The 27452-nt window shown below is 41.1% G+C and overlaps 1 protein-coding gene across 1 annotated transcript in view; it reads left to right on the plus strand.

The window, feature by feature from the left end:
* Nek10 (NIMA related kinase 10) overlaps positions 1-27452 on the plus strand; it is a 197853-nt gene that overhangs the window by 48230 nt on the left and 122171 nt on the right. The window contains 10 exon segments of the mRNA XM_021182541.2: positions 270-409; positions 1868-1929; positions 3911-3988; positions 5250-5314; positions 6693-6795; positions 6880-7008; positions 7501-7638; positions 9489-9534; positions 11722-11843; positions 11955-12057. Coding sequence (XP_021038200.1) covers positions 270-409; positions 1868-1929; positions 3911-3988; positions 5250-5314; positions 6693-6795; positions 6880-7008; positions 7501-7638; positions 9489-9534; positions 11722-11843; positions 11955-12057 — 986 coding nt within the window.

The raw sequence follows: 27452 nt of genomic DNA on the forward strand, positions 1-27452 counted from the left end.
CTCACACTGTACACCTCCCATCTCACACTGTACACCTCCCACCTCACACTGTACACCTCCCATCTCACACTGTACACCACACTTGGTTTTAACCGAATTTACAGATGAAGCATTAAGAATATAGAAAACCCCATGATTCAGAGGAGGCAAAGTATTCTATTTATTTGTTTGTTTATTATACAAAATACAAGTTTGTTGTGGCATTTCATTGTGTTTGAGGCACAGAAGAGAAAGAATAAATGGCCTGAATAGTAGCCTTCCTTTTATAGAGACAGAAATTTTGTTTCCGACCGTTCTTCCATCGGAAGCCTGTCCAGTGCAAATGCCGCAGGACGCATCCAGCAGCTTCATTTGTCAGAAGATTTAAGCCCTGGAGAAATCGAGGAAAATACTGTCTCTCTCCAAGCAGGTATCTTTCTTACAAGACTGAGTTTCATTACTTAAAACTGCATTCTTTATTGTGTTGTTATTCCTTGTTAGAACACTAGTATAGTGGTGTGGTGATTATACAGTTTTCAGGATTCCCAATGTGTAATGGTAAAAATGTGAATGTCAGAGCCTTCTTCAGTACAGGTCTTGGGCTGAACGGTTAACTGTACAAAGAGATGATCACTGCTCCGGCTGGGTTAAAGCGCCTGGGTTGATCTAGGCTAGAACCATGCTTCCTATAGTTTCCTTCTTCTTAGAGTATCCTATTTGATACAAATGTCCCACCTCCCAAAGGGACAGCAGGTCTTGTTCCACACACCAGATCCAAGGAGAAGAGAGAGTTGACAAGTGCATGGCCTTTTGAAGGGAAGCCAAAGGCAAGCTAAGTCTGTTCCTGGTAGAGCTTCCTCTGGCAAGCACTTATCAGGGTGCCTGACCTCTGGGCTTAGTGTGTGCTTCTGGCTAGCCTGGACCATGGAACAGCCTGGGAAGGATCACAGGGTACTGGAGGCTAGTGGAGCTTGGGGAGGCTCTGAGACATGGAGCAAGCATGGCAGAGGGCAATGGCATAAAACTGGTTTGCTTTGTTCATAGCTATTTACTACTAGAGAATGAAGAAGTTTCCTCAGAGATGTGTGAAAGCAGAGAACGAAGATCTTTCTTCTTTTTGATGTTTGTGTGCACTTAGAATGCCCTTTATGTCTTGTGCTGAGCTACCTGTTTAAAGGTTTCCAAGTGTCCATGTTAGCTGCTCTCAGAGCTCCTGGTTCTCTGGATGCTCTCAGAGTGGTGCAATTGTTGGTAACCACAGTGTGATTATAGGGAGAGCCAGTGCCTAGAGAGGGACACAAGAGACTTGGAGGCTGGAACTCCCTATGCATTATGCTCAGTGGGGTACCTAGGGTACACTTAGTCTTCTGGGGCTGTATCCATAACATGGGTTGATTGACACCACCCATCTCACATATAAGTAAGAAATATAAACAATTAGTGCCAACTGAGTATTTCCTCGATCGAGGCCATGTGCCATTAGCCATGTTCCTCAAGACCCTGTCCTTCAGCTTTGCTCGTGTGAAACAACGATGGCAAGTCAGTTATAAGGGCATTGTGGGAATTACCTGGTGATGGATGGAAGAGTTTAGCATAACATGGTTACATTTCCATGAGTGCATAGAAGGGCTCAGGAGGAGGAACTGTGTCTCAGTATACAATGCCATGAGAGGCAGGCAGGGGGCAGAAAGGGCACTAGGACTCCTGGACCTGAGGAGTAGCAGTCTGTCACTCTCTCTACAGTGAAGAAAACAGTCTGATCACCAGGATTTGGGTACCGTATTGAAAGCAGTCATTCATTTACCTGCCCGTGTGTTGTATTCCTAATGACTGCTGGGCACATGTTGGGTATTGGGGATTATGAAAGATTTGGTTGCTTCCTTCCTAGCCTGCTGTGCTGCCCTCACCGAGCTGGCCCTCAATGATACCAATGCCCACCAAGTGGTACAGGTAAGAACATCATGACCAGGCCCTTTCGGTTGTAGTTTTTATTCCAGAATATTGGCTTGAGGACCCATCATACAGTTTAAAAAATATTTTAGCATTTCTTCTCATTTAGTGTGTAGAATTCCATTTAACATTTCTTCTCATTTAGTGTGTACAATCCCATTTTATACTTTTGTTCTTCCTCCGTAACTTGGTTAAATCATGCTCTAGCTTTCTTTCCAGTTATGATGAAATACTGACTGATAGCAGCTTCAGGCAGGAGAGGGTCTATTTGGCAGACTCTTCAGGTAACAGTTCATCACTGAGGGAAACCAGAGCAGGGACTCAAGGCCGGAAACCTGGAGGCAAGAATGGAAACAGAGGTCATGGAAGAGTGCAGCTTATTGGCTTGCTTCCTCTGGTGTGTGCTCACCCTGCTTCCTTATACAACCCATAACCACCTGCCTTGGGATGGCACTGCCCACACTGTGCTGGACCCTTCTAAATCAATTAACAATCAAGAACATGTACCACACACACACACACACTCACAAACTAGGCAGAGTTATCTGAGGGCTGTGTCAACTTAGTAGCTGAAGCCCAACATAACTTAGACCACTTGAGGCTGACTGATGCCGGTATCTTCTCCCTGCATCAGTTGCAGTCCTTTTCATTTGAGTATTTGTTGGAGTAATTCCTTCTTGATTAGTTTTACAGAGGAAAGACAGATACTTGCAATTTCATCTTTAGAATATACGGTGGAAGTGGGGGTGGAGTGGGGGCAGCATGGCCAGTGGGAAGAACAGCCAGGTTGGCCACAGTTCCTCTTGTCTTAGTTTGCCAGCTTTGCTACCCCTGAAAATGGCTCCACCTCTCATGAATTTACTTATGAATAAAACAGAGTTATGAAATGATCTACAGCATAGCTGCAGCTACAAGGGTTATATTTGGCAAGGCAGACACGATGTTCACACAAACATAAATGATAGCTGGCAGAAAGTTGAAACAGGCTTCTGCTTTAGTTCACCTCCATGTGTATGTTGTAGGAAGTCCAAAACAGTGCCGTTTTCACAGTTCACTTGATTTCCTTAGAATGTTTGTTTGTGTCATTTTTCCTTTTCTTAAAAAGATCTATTTTACAACGGACAATCTCTGGGTATCCTCTAATTATCAAAAGCAGAAAGGGAGAGACTATGCTTTACAGTTGAAATTGGTATTCGCAATGTATGTACATCTGTATGTTTATGTGTCTGTTCATTCATGTGTGGGTGTGTGCAATGCATGTGTGTGTGGAGGCCAGAGCTAGTGTTCATCAGATGTCCACTTAAAAAAAATTAAGATAAAGCAAATGATGCATGGATGGCTTTGCCTGTGGGTCTGTGCCTGCCAAGCCAGAAGGGGGTGCTGCATTCCCGGAGTTGGAGTTACAGGTGTCTGTGAGTCACCAACATGGGTGCCACGTACCAAATTCTGGTCCTCTGCAGGAACAGTGTGTTCTGACTTCCCATCACCCAACCTTGTTTCTGAGACAGGGTGTTTCATTGGCACAGGGCTCACTGGCTTGGGTAGACTGGCTGGCCAGTAATGCCCCTTCAGCACTGGGATTACAAGCAAGCCACCTTACCCAGCTGATCACTGTTTGTTTGTTTGTTTGTTTTTAACTTCAGCTCTGGGGATTGAACTTAGATCCTCATGCTTGTGTGGCAAGCACATCACTGACTGTGCTGTCACTCCAGCCCCATAATTTAAATAGAAAGAGTTGCTTTGTTTGTTCATATTCTCCATCCTTTGTTTTTAAAATATTTAAATCACTCCAAGTTTATATAAATCATTTTATAAAACTATTATATAATTCTGCAGTCTTTGGCACTTAAAAGTATTGAACTGGTGCTTTTAATATTGTTTTTCCTCTTTGTTTATACTATTGTGAGGATGCTTTGCTGCTTCTGAATTGCTTGTCTCTATGACTAATGGTCACTGATACATGATTTCTTTATTTTTCTAGGAAAATGGTGTATATACAATAGCAAAATTAATTTTACCAAATAAACAATCGAATGCAGCACAAACTAATCTACTACAGGTAATAAGCCTGTCTGTTGCTCTTTATCTCAACATAGTGAGCTGTGGATAGCCTGTGGTAAAATGGTGCCTACTTTTGGGGATTGTTCAGGTTAGCAGTGGGCTCTGTGCTGATGGTAAGGACTGTGCTTGGGGACGGAGTCTATGAAAACCATTGACGACAGAAAGCACAAACGACGGGGAGTGGGGGGAGACACAGAGAGAGATAGAGACAGAGAGAGAGAGATAGAGAGAAAGAGCAACAGACACACACACACACACACAGAGAGAGAGAGAGAGAGAGAGAGAGAGAGACTAAAGTAGTTTATTCAGTGGCTTCTTTGGTCATCAGCTGGTTGTACTTTCAGGAAAATTTCCCTTATACACCAGAATATAACAATGGAAAGATGGTTGTCAACTTTAAACATGAACCATAGTCACCAACATTTTGCCTTTAAAAAGGAAAGCCCAGGCTTTGCTGGATGAGAAGGCCTTTAAAAGGCAATGAGGAGCCACTTGGCACAGCTGCTCTAGGGCAGCAGAGATTTCCAAGGGAGTATCGGCAGGGTAGAGATGGGGAATTTAGAGTACTTGGGCACAGGTAGCATGCTAAGCAGCTTGGGTCTGTGTCTTGGACAGAGTGTCAAAGGCCCAAAGTTGGCACAAATAAATAGTCCCCTTGATGTTTTTCTGAGGAGTGAGCTTTAGGGGCTGTGTTCCAAGTGACACCAGAATGACAAAAATTCACGTTTGAGGAGCTGTAGTTCATCATTCTTATTAAGTCACAAAAGGGAAAAAGAAAGCAGTGAGGTCAGTGTGCATGTTACTCAGGAGAGCCGCCTGTCAGGCTTGCATCCAGCACGCTTGTTACCGTTTTACTATGGCCTTGTTGCTGGTGGCTACTCAGTCGCAGAAGCTGAATGAATTGTAGGGTGTTCACAGCGTCTAGCAGGGTGTGAGTCTTGTGTTCCTGCATATCTCTGGAGGTTGGCTTCCCTGGCAGAAGGTTATTTCTTATTTCTTTGCTCATTTTGTACTTTCTAGAAAGAAATTAAGGGCTAGTGAGACGTAAGCAGGGCCACATCTCCAGCATGGCACAGTATTGTAGCATCAACCTGGCAGGCAGGAGGGGGCGCCCAGGGTTGGAGGTAGCTTATGAGTCTCGTGGAGGTCCGCGACTCACAAGGAGGCTTCTGTAATGTCACTTCCTGGGGATGCTGGAGTGAAAATGGCTTTCTTTGTTGCACTGCTCTTTAAGAGTCATATTCTTTTTCTTTTCCTAGTGTTATGCTTTCAGAACCCTGAGGTTTCTCTTCAGTATGGAAAGGAACAGGCCACTCTTTAAAAGGTAGGAGCTTGGAGCAATGTGGCCGATGGTTAAACTGAAGCTCCTTTTAGGCCGGCATGCTTCTGTAGGCGCCATGGAAAGAGAATGGTTACATGCAAGCTGTGCCTCTGCAGCCTTCTCTGTCTCCACAGCTACCTCACAGGCTAGGTGACTGCTGGACAACTCCTCACTGGCCATGTAACTGCTTAGGCACTGTTTTTTTTTTTAATTTTTAATATTTTTTATTACATATTTTCCTCAATTACATTTCCAATGCTATCCCAAAAGTCCCCCATAGCGCCCCCTACTTCCCTACCCACCCATTCCCATTCTTTTGGCCCTGGCATTCCCCTATATTGGGGCATATAAAGTTTGCAAGTTTAGGCACTGGTTTTAATTAAAGATATTAACATCTTGAATATATAGAACCAAGATACATACCTTTTTTTTTTTTTTTTAACCATTTAGAAATTCCAAAGTTATTCTGATCATTTCCTCTTACCAACCAAGAGTGCCCCTGATAGGCTGGGACCCAGGGATGGGCCAGATGTGAGGTACCAAGTCTGGTGGAAGTGCAAGCCTTAGAAAGCAGACACATTCATTACACATATGGTACATGCACACCATGTGAACACAATCTAGGTCCACAACTTCACCAGATGTTATTGGTGTGAGAAACTAGATGTTATAACAAATCCTTTGTGAAGAAGGTGTCAATTATATTATTGCTTTATTCTTCCATGATATTTGAACTTAAGGAAAACATTATTATAAACCTTCATTTCACGACCCAAAGCCATCCATTTTAATGAATGATGAACATTTTAAGAGGCCTCTGAAGCCAAAACTTTGTAAATGCATACTTTACATTTTTTTCAGTTACCAGTATTTTATTCTCATAAAACATTTAAAAATTAAAAGGATATTTACATCTTGGAGCTAAGTTTAGAACTGTAACAAATGACTTAATCTAAGTGCTAAATATTTAGTAAAAAACCCAACAAACATCCTCTTTTAAAATGCTTATTGTCTGTAATCCCCAAATAAATTACAAAGAAGGCTTTGCTATAGTCTGCTTTGGTTATATTGTCTTTTATTGCCATAGAAACAAAGACTGTGAGGCCCACCCACCCCTCCCCCGTTCCAAGTGTGACATGCAGTGCAGCTCACTGAGGTGCAGTGCTGTGCAGTGATCTGTAGAACATTGCTTACTCTACAGGAAGTACAGCTGGAGTGCAGATCTGCATGATATGCCAGAGCATATTGCTTCTTACTCTGCTGATTGCCTAATGAAGTTAGGTTTGTTCGTAGGGTTAGTTGGTGAGCCAGCTGTATCCAGAAGGGAAGCATTGGCGCACTGTTCCCCAGCTCCACTTTAAGTGTGTGTGTTTCCCTGTAGACTTTTTCCGACCGACCTGTTTGAGACCTTCATTGACATAGGACATTACGTTCGTGATATTGGTGCTTATAAGGACTTGGTATCACAGTTGAATTTACTATTGGTAAGTCTTGGGTTCTAAATATTTGGGCAGGCTGCTCTGGGATCAGGATAGTAGTAACCAATTTTCCTTTTATGACTTGGTTAGGAAGATGAGCTGAAGCAAATTGCTGAGAATATTGAAAGCATCAATCAGAAGAAAGCGCCCTTGAAGTACATAGGTGACTATGCTGTGTTGGACCACCTTGGAAGTGGAGCTTTTGGCTGTGTTTATAAGGTGAGTCTGCCCTGGGAGATAGTCCTCATGTTTCAAAACAAATTTGAAGTCACACTCCAGAAGGTCATACTCATGTTAATTGAAGTCCTTATCATTGAAAACTAGTGAAGAAGTACAGATAGAGATGAGAATGCTGGTTGTTTCCAACACTGGGTGGTAATTATGTGGGTGTTGCCTTGGCTCTCAGGTCCAGTACCTGGTCCCTGACAGGGCATCCTTCACAGAAAATTTATCAAAGTAGCTTGTCCCAGTGCATGACATAGTTTATAAACTTTCACCAGTGTTTCTACACCTGCCCAGGGAAAGCCTATTGAGTCCTGCAGTGGGGACCAGACCAGAATGTAACAGGTTTGAGCTCTCTCAGCTTAGTGTAAATGCAGCTAGACTCTCATGCTATGTGTTGGTAAACCATGTAATTTTGTTATTCTAGTTCATCTGTCTTTGTCTAACCCTCAATTCTCAGCATTTAATTAATTGTTTTCCTTATTGTAGGTTAGAAAGCGTAGTGGTCAAAATCTTTTAGCAATGAAGGAGGTCAATTTGCATAACCCAGCATTTGGAAAGGATAAGAAAGACCGAGACAGCAGTGTGAAGAACATTGTTTCTGAATTAACAATAATTAAGGAGCAGGTAAATATTGTCTTATTTCTGAGATGTCTCTGACATAAATGTCATTGGAGCTGAGCTCTGCTGCTGTTCTTATCCATGCTGTTTATAAATAATCAGTTCAGTATGAAATACTGGACATTGGTGCAGTGATATTTTTGCCAGTGTTTTTCCTAAAGCTTGTTATTGAGTCATGGAAACTCTTTTAGGAGTTTATAGCAGGGCCTTGGATGCAAAACAGTTGAGCTTACAAGCCAGAACACACCATGTATGCTTAGCTCCTGAGTTACTACATAGGAACAGGAGAAAGACACCCTTAATGGAGTGCTGGGAATTTGAGAAAGACCACCCTCCAACTTCAGTCAGGTAAAACCAACCTGTTGACACCCCTCAAGTCTAGCTTATTAAATCTAAAATGTAGGTTTTGTTTCATTTCTCCTTTCTAGAGCAGGCTTGTAGTCTAGGCTGGTCTTAACCCTGCTCTGTAGTAGAGACTGACCTTCAACCCCCCCCCCCCCCCCCCCCCCCCCCCCGTCCCCGGCTCCCTGTCCTAAATGCTGGGATTAGAGGTGGGCCCCACTGTCTTCTGGGTTATTTTTATTATCACGAATATGTGACATAATCGCTCAATTAGCTGTCATTATGAAGGAGTATTGGAGGAAAACGGAGCACAGACGGGAAATGGGAATTCTTTTTGTAATCCAAGAAGACGCTGGTTCCTTTCCCAGCTCTCCTTGTTTGTGCATTTCTGTCTCTAAGTTCTGGGAAGCTGCCAGCCTCACTGTGCCCTGCAGTTATGTTGGCTTGGTGTCACAAACATGATCTTTATTCATTGAAACCTACAGTTTGACATTACTAAATTACAACAAAAGTCACCAATAATGGATTAGATCGTAAGAAGCCATCCCATCCCTTCAGAAACTCATCCTGTCCCCACTTGATAGTTGATTTGGGTGCTAATTTGTTTAAGTGCATTTCCTAAGAAAAAGGGTCCAGAAGAGGCCAATCAGGGTGCCATAGTTTAGATTTTGACATCACTGAAGATCATCCACTTGCTCGCTCCTGTGGGACGAGCAGGACGTCATGGAATACAGAAGCCGTAGGCATGGGAGTGAGAGACCCTGTCTGCTAGAGGTGACAATGAGCACAGCACAGAGGCTTCGAACTACCAGGCTTAGAGAATGGCACAAGTTGGTATTATTCCCTGTTCCATGCAACTGCTGGTGACCCCTTCCCATCCCAAGTGGGAAAAGCAGCAGAAAGGACACTTCCAGGGCTGAGGGCTCCTTTTTACACTCCCAGTAAGGGCTGAGGGACAGACCCATTCCTTGCTGTAGAATAGGCTGACAAATGTCACTGCTGCCTGGGAAGCCACATCCTGGCTACTCTGCTGCTGATGACCCTGAGACTGCTGGGTTTTTGTGAGTAGCAGCTACGTGGGCCCCACTCAGAGGGACACTCAGAGGCACAAACCATTTATAGACATCATGGCAATTCCTCTGAAACAAGACACTTTACCTAGAAACTACATTATAAATAAATAGTTGGAGACATTTTACATCATTTTTCTTTTTTAGAACTTTCTCCCTCCCTGTGTAGCTGAGTCCCAACCCTGGGGCAGAGCATGCTAAGGGAATCGTTAAGGAACTGCTCAGTGCTAAACCTGTCCACTGCCCATTAGGAAGTGCAGCACCTTCTAGCCTGGTTCACAAAGGCATGGAGTACACTGTCTCTTTCATTAACTTAAAAGCAATACATTTAAAAAAGTCATTTAAAACCTTAAATGGCAGCTGGTAGTCTTAGATGAAACTTCAGTGTACAAAAGCTTGTGTTTTGAAAAGTCTGATAAGTGTTTGCTATTTGTTTTCTTACAGCTTTATCATCCCAATGTTGTACGTTATTATAAAACATTTTTGGAAAGTAAGTATGAATTGCTTTCTAAGTAAGGAAACATATGTTTGTTACTTACATACATTTATATTATATCGTCAGAAAATAAACCCATTCAGCTATTTTCTACTGGCTTTTATTATTAGGCATTGCTTTCTTAGGCAGTAAAATATGTTTTAATTGATGATCTGAAAATACTTAAAATATTTTGATCTCTATTATATACAGGCACAGTATGAATAAACAAAAATAATTAAATTATTGTACAAAAAAGAACTGTAGAAGAAAAGGAGAAAAGAGAACTAAAGCATGATGTTTTATTTTTCTTTTTGCAAGCTCACAGCAGCATCTAGTGGCATTTTCCACCCCTAATAAAATGGATTGGACTCCGCCTTCCAGGTTTTTCTCACAAATTTCAGTAGATGCCACCAGGTGGCGCCAGAGTCCTGGCTGAGCCTGCAGGCTGGCTGCTTGTTTCCTGCTTGTGGGATGGAGAGCACAGTCAAACAAAGGCAAACTCAGTTGCTTGTTTACAAGTGAAGGAAGCATTGAATTTAACCATCTGTAGCATAAAATCCTGAAGTATTAGCCGGGCATGGTGACCCAGTCCTGTAATCCCAGCACTTGAGAGGCAGAGGCAGGCGAATCTCTTAAATTCAACAATGCGTTCCAAGATAGGGCTACATACACACAGAGAAACCCTGTCTCAGAAAACAAAGGAAGGACGGATGGAAGGAAGGGAGGAAGGAAGAGAGGAAGAAAGAGAGGAAGAAAGAGAGAAACAAACAAACCAACAAACAAATCCTGAAGTACTTCTTTGTGCAGGAAAATACATAGCTGTGACACAGAGCTGTCAGGGCTCACTGGGTGCCACTTTACCAGTGCTAATATTAAAAAGCTTTTCTGAGCCAGTCATTATGGGACATGCCTTTAATCCCAGCACTTCAGAGGCAGAGGCACACTGTGTGTGTTTAAGGACAATCTGATCTACATAGTGAGTTTCAGGATGGGCATGGCTGGATAGAGAGACCCCGTCTCAATACTAAACAAAAGCTGTTCTGTATGCAGCTCAATTGTTATGTTTTTACCCATTTCCCTTCTCTAAGTGATTTAGATGGACTCCTTCCTCCTTACGTGCTAGTTCTTAATATGGGGATTGTTTCCTGTAATTGAAGCGATCAGATTTAGTTTCTGACTTAGACTGAAGAAGTAAGGACAAGTCATTACAAAAACAAAACACTTAACCCAACGGCTTCCAAAATGAATCGTAGGAAATGTAAAACATGTACAATATTATCAAGTTATAAACTGCGACGAAGAAGACTATAATTTGAGAAAATGAAAACAAACAGCTAAGCATAGTGCAGACAATATGTATTTCTTGGAATGGTGAAACTTGGGATCTAAAAATGTCCGTAAGAGAGATGTTATATGGTTTATTCATTTTTGCAATCCTGTGAAAAGCAACAGGAAGAACAGTGTGCTTACATTCATGCTGCAGTGTGAGACTGGTGGAGAAGCCAGTGGGCAGGATGGGAGATGTCTGTCCTTTGCAGACAAGTTGTGTATGTGTGTATTTTGTGTATGTCCAACAGTCAGAAAAGACACATGTCACATATCATTATTAGTAGTTCAAATTGGCTTTAAAGGAGTGTGTTCAGAGAACAAAAGCAGCAACAAGAAAACCCAAATAGTGCTAAACCCTTGTAAACCCTAACATAAAATCAGAGTCCAGGTCCTGTCTACTCTAGAGGGGCCTAACAGTAATTTCTGTCATGGGTCTGTGTTATTGCAACATCATAGCGTGATCCGTGGGTAAGTTTGTATGACATAATCTATGTCACCATACAAAATGCAATTTATAATGCGGTTTTCTGAACGTCTTATTTGATCCGAGGTACTAAGAGGCAGGCCTTGTGACTTGAGACAGTTGGCTTATTGTCTTTGACATGGTTCGGGCATTCTATGGTATAAGCAGAAAATGATTATGCTTGCCTGAGAGGAGAAAGTCTGGAGCCAGAGGAAGTTGCTGCTAGGCTGTGACTGCCCCAAGGGCAGCTCTGTGCTCTGCCAGCATTCAGTGGATCCTGATACTAAGTTTTCAGTTTTATGCTCCACACACCCCTTGGAAAGCCCAGGTTCTAATTTGTGAAGGTTTTCCCGGGGGGGCTTTACACTGACTTTACATTTCTGTGACTCCTTTGTGCTTTTGCATAGATGACAGGTTGTATATTGTTATGGAGCTGATAGAAGGAGCCCCACTTGGAGAGCACTTTAATTCTTTGAAGGAAAAACATCACCATTTTAGCGAAGAGCGACTGTGGAAAATATTTATACAGGTACACTTCATTGACATTTTCTTTATACAACAAAGTTCTGGGCTACCTTAGAGATGCGTTGTTGGTTACATATATGGCAGGAATCAAATTTGCTTCCATTCTTGTTTCAAGCTGTGCTTAGCTCTTCGGTATCTGCACAAGGAGAAGAGGATTGTTCACAGAGATCTCACGCCAAACAACATTATGTTGGGAGATAAGGACAAAGTGACAGTTAGTAAGTATAAAAGTCTTCAACTTTTTAACTGAAGAAGTTCTGAATATCAGTTGAGAAATGTACCCCATTTCAGAGAGGTGGTGCATGTCAGGAGAACCTTTGGCATAGATGGAAATGTTCTCTCTGAGTTGTCCAGTGGAGTGAGTAAGCACTAGCCACATGATACTCCTGGGCAAGTGGAACGTGGCCCCTGTGGCTGAGGAAATGAACTTTTATATTTCATTAACTTTTGAGCTGGGTATTGGTATGCACACATTGGAAGGTGGAGGCAGATGGATCTGGAGTTCAAGGCCAATTTCAGTGACATAGCAAGTTGATACTAGCCTAAACCAAGCTCTTTTTCAAAAAGCCAAACCAAACCAAAACCAGCAATAACAAAAAACTCAATAAGCAAAATTCTTTTGTTAAATTATAATTACTTTCCACATCCCTGAGACAATGATTGCACAATATTGGATAATGGCAATACTGTTTTAAATGACTGTTTTGCTCATATGAGAGATACAGTACTCTTAGGATGCTTCTGTGTTTAATTTAACTCCTCAATTAATGCTTTCTGAGTTTTTCTTTCTACCTCATAAACAGAAGCTTTGCTGATTAACACATTGAGCACATTGTTTTGGACTATTTTATCTCAGTCTATCTTAAAGGTATCAGACTTGCAGGGCTTTACAAACACAGCGACTTATATCCTTTGACATAGCTGTTTGTTTCATTGGTTGGTGTTTTCATCTGTAGCAGAAAGGCAGATAACAGTAAATTAAATTTCATTGATTAGGACAGAGTTAGGGGGCACTTCAGCACTGGAGAGGCAGGAGCAGAGGCAGAGAGGCAGAGAGGCAGAGAGGCAGAGAGGCAGAGAGGCAGAGAGGCAGAGAGGCAGAGAGGCAGAGAGGCAGAGAGGCAGAGAGGCAGAGAGGCAGAGAGGCAGAGAGGCAGAGAGGCAGAGAGGCAGAGGAGAGGCAGAGAGGCAGAGAGGTAGAGGAGAGGCAGAGAGGTAGAGGAGAGGCAGAGAGGCAGAGAGAGACAGAGAGAGGCAGAGAGAGGCAGAGGCAGAGAGAGGCAGAGGCAGAGGAAGAAGAGGCAGAAGAAGAGGCAGAAGAAGAGGCAGAAAGGCAGAGGCAGAGGCAGGGAGGTATGAGGGGGCAGAGAGACAGGGAGGCAAGGAAGCAGAAAGGCAGGGAGACAGGGAGAAAGAAAGAGAGAGAGAGAGAGAGAGAGAGACAGACAGACAGACAGACAGACAGACAGACAAAGGCAGAGTCAGGTAGATTTCTTTGAATCTGAGGCTAGCCAGTCCTATGTAGATTTTGTTTCCAAAAAATAAATGAATAAGTAAAAAATAAATACTAATAACAGTACTACTACTACTAATTAAAACTTTCCCCTCTAAATTAGAAGGTTTACTTTTACCCTATATTTTTCTAACTCTCCATGGTTAACTAATTTTTAGTTCAGAGTGAATCTATTTTTTCTCTGAGCCTTTTTCCTCTTGTTTGGGATATGTATGGTTAACTAGCTACAAAGGGGAGACACTCTTCATGTAGACTTTTAGTCTCTACACAGGTTGCTTCTGAGATTCCTACAGTAAAAGAATGTTTGAGAACACACTACTAGAGTGCAGGCTTGTCTATGAATTCTGTATAAAGATGTTATGGAACACAGCAAGTTCTAGAGCAATTGATGATAAAGGGATTCATTAAAAAAACAAAACAAGACAAAACCCCCAAACCACCACCAACAAAACCTGGCCACTTGGTATTGGATACCAATTGCTTGCTCTTCCCTGGGAGACTCTTTCTTCCTCTCTGAGAATTCCTTAGGTGCCAATAGTCCTCTGTGTGGGACTGAGGGCTCCTGGACTTTCCCAGTTTGCTTTCCGATGTCTTCTGTTGTCTTTCTTCAATTATGTTTGCTTTGTGAGTGTAGCTTCTAACATTCTTAGGAAGCACAGTCTCACAGCAAAGTCCCTGGTTTTCTGGCTTTTACGAATCTTTCTCCCCCTCTTCTGCAATTGGGACTGGGCTCTACAATTTGGCATTTTGATTAGTTGTGATTTTCTGTAATGTTACAAGATACAAGTAATATTATCCAGATTGAATAGGTTATATTTATGTAATATATGTGTATGTGTGCACATATGTGTGTGTATGTATGTATATATAATATATATGTATGTATGTACATACATACATATATGTGACAACACTTAATGAAAAAAGAGGCCATGAATTTGAAAAATAACAAGGAGGGGGTATATGGAAGGAGGGGTATATTTTGGAGGGAGGAAGGGAAGGGGGAAATGATATAATTCTAAATCTCAAAAAATAAAAAAAAATAAAAATAAAAGGAGTGGTGTTAACATTTTTCCTGATCGTTGCCACCTCCCAGTGGATAGTTTAGAGGTCAATTTGTAGGTCCCAGCTCCCCAATGGGAGGGACATCCAACTTGCACTTGATTTCAGAATAAAATGTTTTCTAAAGCAGGGATGGTGATGTGGAGGGAGAAAGCACCTCAGGGGGCCCATGCCAAGGCATCCCTCACCCATGCCCTGAGAAATTGGCTCTAGGACAGGCTTAGTATAAAAGGAAGTTTATTTGGGAGTAGGAGGAGACCTGGAAAAGGGACAGAGGTGGAGAGAGGACTGAAATGAGAAGGACAGAGAGAAGGGAGAAGAGAGGAGGGGAAAAGACTGGCTGGAGCCATGTGGAAAGAGAGAAAGAGGAGAGGAGAGGGGAGGGGAGGGGAGGGGAAGAGAGGGGAAGGGAGGGGGAGAGAGAGGGAGAGAGAGGGGAGAGGGGAGGGAACAGAGAAGAGGGGAAAGAAGAGAGGAGAGAGAGGGGAGGAGGTACTGAGGGATCTTCTTATATGCCTGACTCCTGGCTCTTAACTAGCAGGGTGGGTGTTGCTAGGTAATAGTTGGGCGGAAGCTAAGGAGGAGGCCATTAAATGGACATTCCCCATACTCAAGTGCATTCACAAATCAGAATTCAAATTTATTGGCCAGATTTTTAAAAGTAGAACATACTGTATTATTTTGAAAAATAAAAATAACTTAAAATAGAAACTGTTTAGATAAACCTTCAATATAAAGTCACTTGGTAATATTTTCAAGCTAATGAATTATGAAATAAAGAACCAAGAAATCAAACAGTTGTGAATCTTTATCTTGGACAAACATTTGTTTAATCATTTGAAATCAACCATAATTGTGTTTACCATAAACTTTTTACAAATCTGTTTTGTTTTTACTCAAGATTTTTAAAAATTAATTTACTTCTACATATTTCAATTTATAAGTCGAAGGGTATTATTAAAATTGTGAGCTTGAATTTCATAGCAGATTGTGTTATATCCTAGAAAACACACTAAACTCCTCCTATATGGCTATTTAAGTGATATTTTCCCCAAATAATAGCTAACTGTACATATTATTTCCTTACTGGATTAATAACTACAGTCATCTCCTTGCTGTATTTAAACATACTGAATCTACTCCATTCTTTTTTAGCTTAGTTTTTATATTTATACTTTATTTCATGGCACACATTGAAATAGTTTACAGAATAAAACAGTGAGACCATGCTTATGAAGTTACCTGATCCATTTTTTCCATTTCCAGATGGTATTTGACTTTCATCATGATGGTTTAGTTTTCCTAGTCCCAGTTGGCCATCTACATGCTGTCAGTATAGCTCAGGGTTAAAGCAATTCTCAGTGTTTACGTCATTATCAGTGTGCAGTTATTGCCCAGACAAATTACCTTTCCTTTCTTATAGACCTTTTTGCTTTCCTTCAAGCTAATAGTTGCCTTCCTTTCTGCTTGTGTTTCTATGTATCCACCCTGATCTCTTTTCAGCTCTCTCATAATGATGCTGAGTATTATCTGCATGGTGTCCACAGTGTAGATCAGGGAAACTGCCAGTCTTCTATTCCTGGATACCCTACTCTTGTAGCTGTAGCAGCAGTGTAAACTGAGCTTTCCTTTCTGTCTGGTGCACAGCTGGTATTCTGGAACTTTCCATTTGCTCGTACTCTTTGCCCCTGCATCAGCATCTTGAATACTGAAGCTTCAGCTAAGCACCAGGAGCTCCTGGCCTTCCTGATTTTGAAGGCGTTTGTTTCTTCATGCTTCCAGATCCTGCCCGACTGATAGGAATCTGAGTTCCAGTCTAACTTTCATGAGCTACTATATCTCCTTAGAAAATTTCAGGGTGTTCCTTTCACCCTTGGCCCTGTATGGGCCTTTATTTAGCATAAAAGTTTATGTGTCTTATCTCTCTCTACTTGTACCTCAGTTATTTCTTCAGATTTATTTTTTAGTCATTTAATTGAACATTTGACTTTTAATAGTAGTTTTGATCTTTGAATGTTCCACAATGTTCTCTGTTCCATCCTAGAAGGACCTGGCTTTTATTCCCCAGTGTAAGGGAGACTTCTTTCCTCAACAGCCCACATAGCTTCTGTATTTTCTGGTCCATCTTTGTTTCCCCCTTGCTTAGCTGCTTAGTCTGATCTCTTTTATTCCTTTTGGATATTTCCCTTATGCTTCTGGCAATGAAGGGCAGTCTTTAATGTTACAGAAGAGACTGGAAACAGTTGTTGGAAACACTCTGTGTTCTAGCCAGGGCCATTACCTGGGGACTTGTAGCATGATAGAGATTTCTTCAGAGATCCTGAAGTTGGTATCCATCCAAGCCTTGCTCCAAAGAAGCTGTCTCAGGTCTGGCCCATCCCCCCAGTTGGCTGCTGTGTTGTTGTTGTGGGAGCCATGTATTTGGCAGGCTCAGGGGACGATATTCAATTTGGATTTTCACCGAGTTCCCTTGGATATAGCCATCTGCTGGCTGGTGCCTTGTTGGCTGTGGTACTTTTGAACTTTGAATCTCTGTGCGCACTGTGTGGGTAGGAGGGGGCCTGGGACTCCATCTTTAGCTCTACAAGGTCCATGACTTTGACCTTTGAATGGCCTTTGCTCTTTGTTTTCTCAGAGGTGTGGAAAGTGTGCCCAGCCAGGTCTGTCCCCTATGCTCCTTCTTCCTCACCATCTTCCAAGGTGTCACTGATACAGCTTGTTCCTCCCTGTCCCCACACCCATTCTCAAAGACAGCCCCCTCCCCATATTTTAGCAAGGCTTTGAGAACTGCAGGAGATAAGCTTGATCAGTCCCTCTTTAAACCGGAAGTGGACAGGCCAGCTATGTTAATTAGGTATAAACAGTAGGCATAGCAACACACTTCCTTTTTATGTTGACTCTGCAACTTTAAAAATATACCCTCAGCTTGTGCCAGGCTCCCTAAAACCATCACTTGTGCTTAGAAGAATGAGCAACTGCCCACTTCGGTTTCCTTCTCTGCCTCTTGCTGCTTTACTGCCCAATCCACTGACTTAATACTTCTTACAGTTCCACTTAGCAGTGATTAAACTAAAAGTGTCTCTTACTTTCTGGACATTTTAGCTTGTATGAGGGAGCGTAAGACAACTAGACCCATAGAAGTTGGGAGGAATAGCCCAGGGGCAGATTTGCTGCAATGTGATTTTTTTTTTTTTTTCTACCACAGCGATGGTGTAACCAGGACAATGCATGATGTTATTTTCATCAGGGAGTAGAAGATGACTTTCTGACTAACACAATAATACAGAGCCTTTACATAACTCTTTAACAATATCTTAAATGCAATAGGTGTCTTGGATTTTTATCAGTATCTATCACAGTTGATTAAAATGTGGCTGTAACTTAGTTTTAAAAGGTACTATGGTAAAATATTATTGCACCAATTCCCCCCCCCCCTCCCAATTTCAGGAAGGTAGATGAAGTGTGTGTGTGTGTGTGTGTGTGTGTGTGTGACTGCACTTGGCAATGCTGCTAACAAAGGTGCTTTAGCTGATGAAAGATATTACCACAAAGGGGCAGTCACCGCAAGGCTGAAGCCACCAGAGCCAGAGCTTGCAACAGCTGCCTGGGTGGATTCATTATGTCTCCTCCACAAAGGGGCAAACTTTCTGTAGTGGGGTTTTCTTTGTGGAGGTGAAAAGTTTATTTACTTTCAGAAAAGAAGCATATATTTGTCAACTGAAGTCAGAGGTGAATGGGGCAAAGTGAATTGAAAAACAAACAAACAAACAAACAAACAAACAAGAAAACAAGATAAAAAGCCATTAGGGGAACCCAGATATTCTCCTTCTCAGTGTATGTGTTGAGGTTGACTTGCAGTTGTTTTTAGTAAGCATTTCACTGTAGTTTGCTGCTACTCAGGAATGGTTGGGAGCACCAGCATAGTCCATGTGCATGGACTTAAAGACCTTTTCACATTGGTTTCCCACCACTGGGCATCAGACTCAATGTTCCTGGGCAGGCGGTGCTGCTCCTTTCCAACCCAACCACAGTCTCTCTGCTTTCAGTGTGTGAGTCTGTTTTGATTTGAAAACTACCATCTGCACACAGGCAATGACATATGCCCAGGCAGGGCTTCTGCATATTTTGATGGTGTTTGAGGCACAGGTGGAAACAGACAGTGGGCAAAGCAGTCAGCTCTAAGTGCTGCCACCTGCCATGTGACACCCACACTGTGCTGGGACATCACAGAACAGCCCCAAGGAACACATGCCTGAACCTACAATTTTATATTGCTTGGCCTTTTCAAATGTCCATATTTTAATGGAAAATTTCACCTCTCCTGCTTTCTTGGCACCCAAATAAAGAGAAGAAAAACAAAACACAAAGCTCATATAATGTTAGATAATAATTTCAGACATCGGCTTTTTTGTATGGCTTAGGTCACATGTTCCTGCTCAAGGGTATACACTATAAATGTCCTTGACAAGTGATACCTGGTTTGATGTTGGTGGTAGTAACAAGGCCATACTTGATTCTACATGACATTTATCAAAGGCTTGATGCTTATCAAATGCTGCTACTGTGAAGCAGGTGCCTACAGGGTGCATATAAAGCAAAAGGCACGGCTTCTGCTCTCTGAGTAGACAGACACGTGCTGCCACCAGCAAGATGAGCTGCACAGATGGGAACCTCCTTCAGAGTTTGTGGTGATGATGCAGGACAGTGAGGGCTAGAATGCAAATGGAAGTACTGCATCCGTCAGGATGGGACAGAAGCACGGGGTAGTGAGGACGGGACAGGTTATGCTGTGACAACAAAGAGCCTGAAAGTCTCAGCAACTTAAAACAGTGGTAGACAGTAGCCTGTGGGACAAATCCAGACATGTCTGTTTTTATATGTCTTGTGAACTATTAATGGTTCTTATATTTTAAAGTTTTTTTGTTATTTTCTTATTCATTTATTCATTCATTTATTCATTTCCATCCAGATCACAGCCCTTCCCCTTCTCCCAGCCCCACCCTTTCAAATCTCTCCCCTCATTACCCCTCCTCTTCTCTTCAGAGAAGAGGCAGCCCTCCACCCCACCCTGCCCTACCATATCAAGTCATGTAGATAAGACTGTTCTTCAGCTCACAGACATCCATGTCTGCCTCTACTTCTATCTCAGTCTTCTGAGTGCTAGGATATAAGGCAGGTATCCTCACACACAGAATGTATTTTTTCATTATTTATTTATTCATTTTGCATCCTGATTGCAGCCTCTCTCCCTCTTTTCCTCCCAGGCCCACCCTCATAGTCTCCTCCCTGAATTCACCCCTCTCCTTTTTCTCAGAGAAGGGGAGGTCCTTCATGGGTATCCCCCTTCCCACACATTCAGACATCCAGACTTAGTAGGGCTTAGCACATCTTCTCCCACTGAGGCCAGAAAAAGCAGCCCAGCTAGAGGAAGGGAATCAAAAGGCAGGCAACAGAGTCTGATTCAGAGCCCCCTGCACCAATTGTTAAAAGACCTACATGAAGACCAAGCTGCACATCTGCTACAAATGTGCAGGGGGGCTAGATCCAGCCACTATATGCTCTTTGGTTGGTGGTTCAGTCTCTGTCAGCCCCCATGGGACCAGATTAGTGGAAGACCTCTATAGGTCTTCTTGTGTTCTTGATCACTCTGGCTCTCTCAAGCCCCACCTCCCTCAACTTTTCCACAAGACTCCCTGATATTGCTTAATGTTTGGCTGTGGCTCTCTGATTATGTTTCTATCATCTGCTTGATAAAGCCTCTCAGAAGACAGTTAGGCTAGGCTCCTGTCTGCAAGCATAGCAGAGTATTATCTATTGATAATATCAGGGGTTATTGATAGTATCAGGGGTTGCCTCTCTCCCATGGCGTGGGTCTCAAGTTGGGCCAGTCATTGGTTGGCCATTCCCTCAATCTCTGCTCCATCTTTATCACTGCACATCTTATAATCAGGAAAAAAATTTAGGTGAAAGGTTTTGTAGCTGGGTTGGTATCCCTTTCTCTCCACTGGAAGTTCTGCCTGTCTACAGGAGAGAGCAAATTCAGTTTCCATATTCCTTACTGCTAGGAGTCTCAGCTAGGGTCACCCCAACAGACACCTCAGAACCTATCCTAGGTCTGCAGCTCATCCTAAAAATGCCCCACTCCCACTGGTTTCTGTTCTCTTTCTTAGCCCTCTACTATACCTCAACGTATCCCCACCTCCACCCCTTCCCACCTCTTCCCATCCAGTTTTCTCCCTCTATTCACTTTGGAAGTATATCTTATTTCCCCTTCTGAGTGAGATTCAAGCATCCTCCCTTGGACCCTCCTTGTTACTTAGCTTCTTTGAGTCTGTGGATTGTAGCATGGTTATTCTGCACTTTATGATTAATGTCTACTTATAATTGATTACATATCATGTATGTCTTTCTGGGTCTGAGTTACCTCACTCAGGATGATATTTTCTGATTCCATCCATTTGACCACAAATTTCATGATGTCTTTATTTCTGATAACTAAGTAGTATTCCATTGAATAAATATACTACATTTTCTTTATCCATTCTTCTGTTGAGGGATATCTAGGTTGTTTCCCGTTTCTGGGCATTATGTATAAAGCTGCTATGAGCATAGTTGAACAAATGTGCCTGTGGTATAGTGGGACATCTTTTAGGTATATGCTCAGGAATAGTATAACTGGATCTTAAGGTAGAAGTATTCTCAGTTTTCTGAGAAATTACAAATTGATTTCCAAAGTGATTGAAAAATTCACACTCCCACCAGCAATGGAATAGTGTACTTCTTGGAGTGTACCACATCCTGGCCTGCATGTATTCTCACTTAAGTTTTGAATTTTAGTCATTCTGACGGGTATAAGATGGAATCTTAGCGTCCTTTTGATTTGCATTTCCCTCATCACTAAGGATGTTGAACATTTCTTTAAATGTTTTTGTCTTTATGAATTTCTCCTTTGAGAACTCTCTGTTTGGCTTTCTACCCCATTTTTAAATTGGGTTATTTGGTTTGTTGTTGTCTAATTTCTTGAGTTCTTTATGTATTTTGGATATTAGTCCTCTGTTGGATATAAGGTTGGTGAGTATCTTTTCTCAATCTGCAGGCTGCCCTTTTGTTCTATTGATGGTGGCCTTGGCCTTACAGAAGCTTTTCAGTTTCCTGAGGTTCCAATTATCAACTGTTGATCTTAGTGCCTGAGCGATTGCTATTCTGCTCAGGAAGTTATCTCCTGTACCAATGTGTTCAAGGCTATTCCCCACTTTCTCTTTTATTAAAGTGTATCTGGTTTAGTCTTTGATCCTCTTGGACTTGTTTTGTGCAGGGTGATAAATAAGGATCTATTTGCATTCTTCTACATGCAGATATCCAGTTATACTAGCATCATTTATTTTCTTTCTTCCATGTATGGTTTGGCTTCTTTGTAAAAAACCAAGTGTCTGAAGGTGCTTTGGTTTATTGCTAGATCTTGGATTCTATTCTGTTGATCAACCTGTCTACCATGTGTCTTTATTATTATTATTATTATTATTATTATTATTATTATTGCTATTGCTCTGTAGTATAGTTTGAAATCCAGGAAGGTGTTATTTCCAGAAGTTTGTTTATTGTATCGGATTCTTTTAGCTATCCTGTTTTTTTTTCCATATAAAGATAAGGATTGTTTTTGATGGTCTGTAAAGAATTGAGTTGAAATTTTGATTGGAATTGCGTTGAATCTGTAGAATGCTTTTGGTAATATAGTTATTTTTACTATTTTAATCCTACCAGTCCATGAGCATGGGGGATCTTTCCATCATCTGAGGTCTTCAATTTCTTTCTTCAGAGACTTGAATTTCTTGTCATATAGACCTTTCACTTGTTTGGATAAAGTTACACCAAAATATTTTTGTGTCATTTGTGGTTACTGTAAAGGGTATTATTTTGCTAATTTCTTTCTCAGTTCATTTATCATTTGTATAAAAAGAGGGCTACTGAATTTTTTTGAGTTAATTTTATATCAAGCCATTTTGCTGAAGATATTTATCAGCTGTCAGAGTTCTCTGGTAGAATTTTTGGGGTCACTTATATATACTAACAAATGATCTATGAGTAGTGATACTTTGACTTCTTCCTTTCCAATTTTTATCCCTTTAATCTCCTTTAGTTGTTTTATTGCTCTAGCTAGAACTTCAAGTACTATATTGAATAGGTGCAGAGAGAGTGCGAAGTCTTTTCTTGTCCCCGATTTTAGGGAACTTACTTTAAATTGGATATTGGCTTGCTGTATATTTTCTTTATTGTGTTTAGGTATGCACCTTGTATCTATGATTTCTCCAAAACTTTTAACATGAAGGGGTATTGGATTTTGTAAAAGCTTTTTCAGCATCTTATGAGATTATCATGCAATTTTTTTATTATTGGATATTTTATTTACTTACATTTCAAATGTTATCCTCTTTCCCGGTTTCCCCTCCAGAAACCACTTATCCCCTCCCTTTCCCCCGTTTCTATGAGGGTGCTCCTGCCAACACACTCCTGACTTCCTGCCCCGGCATTTCCCTACACTGGGGCATCAAGCCTTCATAGGACCAAGGGCTTCTTCTCCCATTGATGCTCAACAAGGACATCCACTACTACATATGCAGCAGGGGCTATGGGTCAATCCATGTTTTGGTTGGTGGTCTAGTCCCTGAGATTTAGGGAGGACTGGTTAGTTGATAATGTTGTTCTTCCTATGGGGTTGAAAACCCCTTCAGTTCCTTCAGTCCTTTCTCTAACTCCTCCATTGAGGACCCTGTGCTCAGTCCAATGGTTGGCTGTGAGCATCTGCCTCTGTATTTGTCAGGCTCTGGCATAACATCTCAGAAGACAGCTATATCGGACTCCTGTCAGCAAGCACTTCTTACCATCTACAATAATGTCTGGGTTTGTTGACTGTATATGGGATGGATCCACAGGTGAGACAGAGTCTGGATGACCTTTCCTTCAGTCCCTGCTCCACACTTTGTATCTGTATTTACTTCTGTGAGAATTCTGTTACCTCTTCTAAGAAGGATTGAAGCATCCACACTTGGATTCTCCTTCTTCTTCAGCTTCATGTATGTGGTCTGTGAATTGTATCTTGAGTATTCCAAGCTTTTGGGCTATTATACACTTATCAGTGAGTGCATACCATGTGTGTCATTTTGTGACTGGGTTACCTCACTCAAGATGATATTGTCTAGTTGCATCCATTTGCCTGTTAATTTCATGAAGTCATAATTTTTAATAGCAGACTAGTACTCCATTGTGTAAATGTACCACATTTCCTGTATCCATTCCTCTGTTGAGGGGCATCTGGGTTCTTTCCAGCTTCCGGCTATTACAAATAAGGCTGCTATGAACATAGTGGAGCATGTGTCCTTGTTATATATTGGAGCACCTTTTGGGTATATACCCAGGAGTGGCTGAGTCCTCAGGTAATACTATGTCCAATTTTCTGAGGAACCTCCAGACTGATTTCTAGAGTGGTTGTACCAGCTTGCAATCTTACCAAGAATGGAGGAGTGCTCCTCTTTCTCCCCATCTTCACCAGCATCTGCTGTCACCTGAGTTTTTGATCTTAGCCATTCTGACTGGTGTGAGGTGGGATCTCATGGTTGTTTTCATTTGCATTTCCCTGATGACTAAGGATGTTGAACATTTTTTTAGGTGCTTCTGGACCATTTGAGTTTCCTCAGCTGAAAATTCTTTGTTCAGTTTTGTACCCCATTTTAAAATAGGTTAATTTGATTGTCTGGGGTCTAAGTTTTTGAGTTGTTTGTATATATTTGATACTAACCCTCTATAGCTTATAGAATTGGTAAAGATCCTTTCCCAATCTGTTGGTTGACATTTTGTCCTATTGAGTGTCCTTTATCTTACAGAAGCTTTGTAATTTTATGAGGTCCCATTTGTCAATTCTTGATTTAAGAGCATAAGCCATTGATGTTCTGTTCAGGAAAATTTCCCCTGTGCCCATGTGTTTGAGGCTTTCCCCCAATCTCTCCTTTATAAGTTTCAGTGTCTCTGGTTTTATGTGCAGGTCCTTGATCCACTTGGACTTGATCTTTGTACAAGGAGATAAGAACGGTTCAGTTTGCAGTCTTCTACATGCTGACCTCCAGTTGAACCAGCACCATTTGTTGAAAATGCTGTCTTTTTTCCACTGAATGGTTATAGCTCCTTTCTCAAAGATCAAGTGACCATGGGTGTGTGGCTTCATTTATTTCATTGAACTACCTGCCTGTCTCTGTACCAATACCATGCAGTTTTTATCACTATTGCTTGAGGTCAGGAATGGTGATTCCCCCAGAAGTTCTTTTATTGTTGAGAATAGTTTTCACTATCCTGGGTTTTTGGTTATTCCAAATGAATTTTCAAATTTCCCTCTCTACCTCTATGAAGAATTGAGTTGGAATTTTGATGGCAATCATTGGAAATGGAAGATTTTTCCATCTTCTGAGATATTTTTCTATTTCTTTCTTCAGAGACTGGAAGTTTTGTCATACAGATCTTTCAATTGCTTGGTTAGAGTCACACCAAGGTATTTTATATTATTTGTGACTGTTGTGAAGGGTGTTGTTTCCCTAATTTCTTTCTCAGTCTGTATATCCTTTGAAGGCTACTGATTTGTTTGCATTAATTTTATATCCAGCCCCTTTGCTGAAGTTGTTTATCAGCTGAAGGTGTTTTCTGGTGGAAATTTTGGTGTCACTTAAGTACACTATCATATCATCTGCAAATAGTGATATTTTGGCTTCTTCCTTTCCAATTTGTATCCTTTTGACCTCCTTTTATTGTCTAGTTGCTCTGGATAGGACTTCAAGTACTATATTGAATAGGTAGGGAGAGAGTGGGCAGCCTTGTCTAGTCCCTGATTTTAGTGGGATTGCTTCAAGTTTCTCTCTATTTAGTTTGATGTTGGCTACTGGTTTCCTGTATATTACTTTTACTATGTTTAGGGATGGGCCTTGCATTCCTGATCTTTCTAAGACTTTTATCATGAAAGGGTGCTGAATTTCATCAAATGCTTTCTCAGCATCTACTAAAATGATCATGTGATTTTTTTTCTTTGAGTTTGTTTATATAGTGGATTATCTTGATGGATTTCGGTATATTGGACCATCCCTGGATCCCTGGGATAAAGCCTACTTGATCATGATAGATGTTTGTTTTGATATGTTCTTGGATTCGGTTAGCGAGATTTTATTGAGGATTTTTGCATTGATATTCATAAGGGAAATTGGTCTGAAGTTCTTTTTTTTTGTTGTTGGGTCTTTGTGTGGTTTAGATATAAGCGTAATTGTGGTTTCATAGAATGAATTGGGTACAGTTCCTTCTGTTTCTATTTTGTGGAATAGTTTGAAGAGTATTGGTATTAGTTCTTCTTTGTAGGTCAGGGAGAATTCTGTACAAAACCCACCTAGTCCTGACCTTTTTTTGATTGGGAAACTTTTAATGACTGCTTTTATTTCTTTAAGGGTTATGGAACTGTTTAGATGGTTTATCTGCTCCTGATTCATCTATGGAACCTGGTATCTATCTAGAAAATTATCCATTTCATCAAGATTTTCCAGTTTTGTTCAGTAAAGGCTTTTGTAGTAGGATCTGATGATTTTTTGAGCTTCCTCTACTTTGCTTGTTTTGTCTACCTTTTCATTTCTGATTTTGTTACTTTGGATACTGTCTCTGTGCCCTCTGTTTAGTCTGGTTAAGGGTTTATCTATCTTGTTGATTTTCTCAAAGGACCAGCTCCTGGTTTTGTTGATTCTTTGTACAGTTCTTTTTGTTTCTACTTGGTTGATTTCAGCCCTGCATTTGATCATTTCCTGCTATCTACTCCTCTTGGATGTATTTGTTTCTTTTTGTTCTAGAGCTTTCAGATGTGCTGTCAAGTTGCTCCTGTATGCTCTCTCATTTCTTTTTGGGGATCCTCAGTGCCATGAGTTTTTCTCTTAGGACTGCTTTCATTGTGTCTCATAAATTTGAGTATGTTGTGCCTTCATTTTCATTAAATTCTAAAAATTCTTTAATTTCTTTCTTCTATTTCTTCCTTCACTAAATTATCATTGAGTAGAGCTTGTTCAGTTCCCATGTATATGTGGGCCATGTTTTTGTTGTTGTTTTTTAGTACATGTTGATCAGATAGGGTGCATGGCATCATTTCAGTCTTCTTGTATATGTTGAGGCCTGTTTTGTGACCAATTACATGGTCAATTTTGGAGAAGGTACCATGAGGTACTGAGAGGAAAGTATACTTTTTTGTTGTAGGATGAAATGTTCTATAGATATGTGTTAAATCCCTTTGGTTTTTAACTTCTGTTAGTTTCACCATTTCTCTGTTTAATTTCTGTTTCCGTGATCTGTCCATTGCTAAGAGTGGGGTGTTGAAGTCTCCCACCATTATTGTGAGGTGCAATGTATGCTTGGAGCTTTAGTAAAGTTTCTTTTATGAATGTGCTTGCTCTTGCATTTGTAGTATAGATGTTCAGAACTGACAGTTTATCTTGGTAGGTTATTTATTTGACCAGTATAAAGTGTCTTTCCTATCTTTTTTGACAACTTGAGATTGAACGTCTATTTTGTTCCATATTAGAATGGCTGTTCTAGCTTGTTTCTTGGGACCATTTGCTTGGAAAAAATTTTCCAGCCTTTTACTCTGAGGTAGTGTCTGTCTTTGTCACTTCCATGCATTTTCTATATGCAGTCCAATGCTGCATCTTATTTCTGTATCCAGTCTGTTAGTCTATGCCTTTTTATTCAGAATTGAATTCATTGATGTTAAGAGATATTAAGGAAAAGAGATTGTTGCTTCTTCTTATTTTTGTTACTAGAGGTTGAATTATGATTTTGTAGTTATCTTTTTTTTGGTTTGTTGAAAGATTACTTTCTTGCTTTTTCTAGGGTTAGTTTCCCTCCTTGTGGTGGAGTTTTCCATCTATTATCCTTTGTAAGGCTGGATTTGTGGAAAGATATTGTGTAAATTTGGTTTTCTCATGGAAATATCTTGGTTTCTCCATCTATGTTAATTGAGAGTTTTGCTGG

The sequence above is a fragment of the Mus caroli genome, chromosome 14, assembly GCF_900094665.2.
Source record: "Mus caroli chromosome 14, CAROLI_EIJ_v1.1, whole genome shotgun sequence".
Classification (NCBI taxonomy): Eukaryota; Metazoa; Chordata; class Mammalia; order Rodentia; family Muridae; genus Mus; species Mus caroli.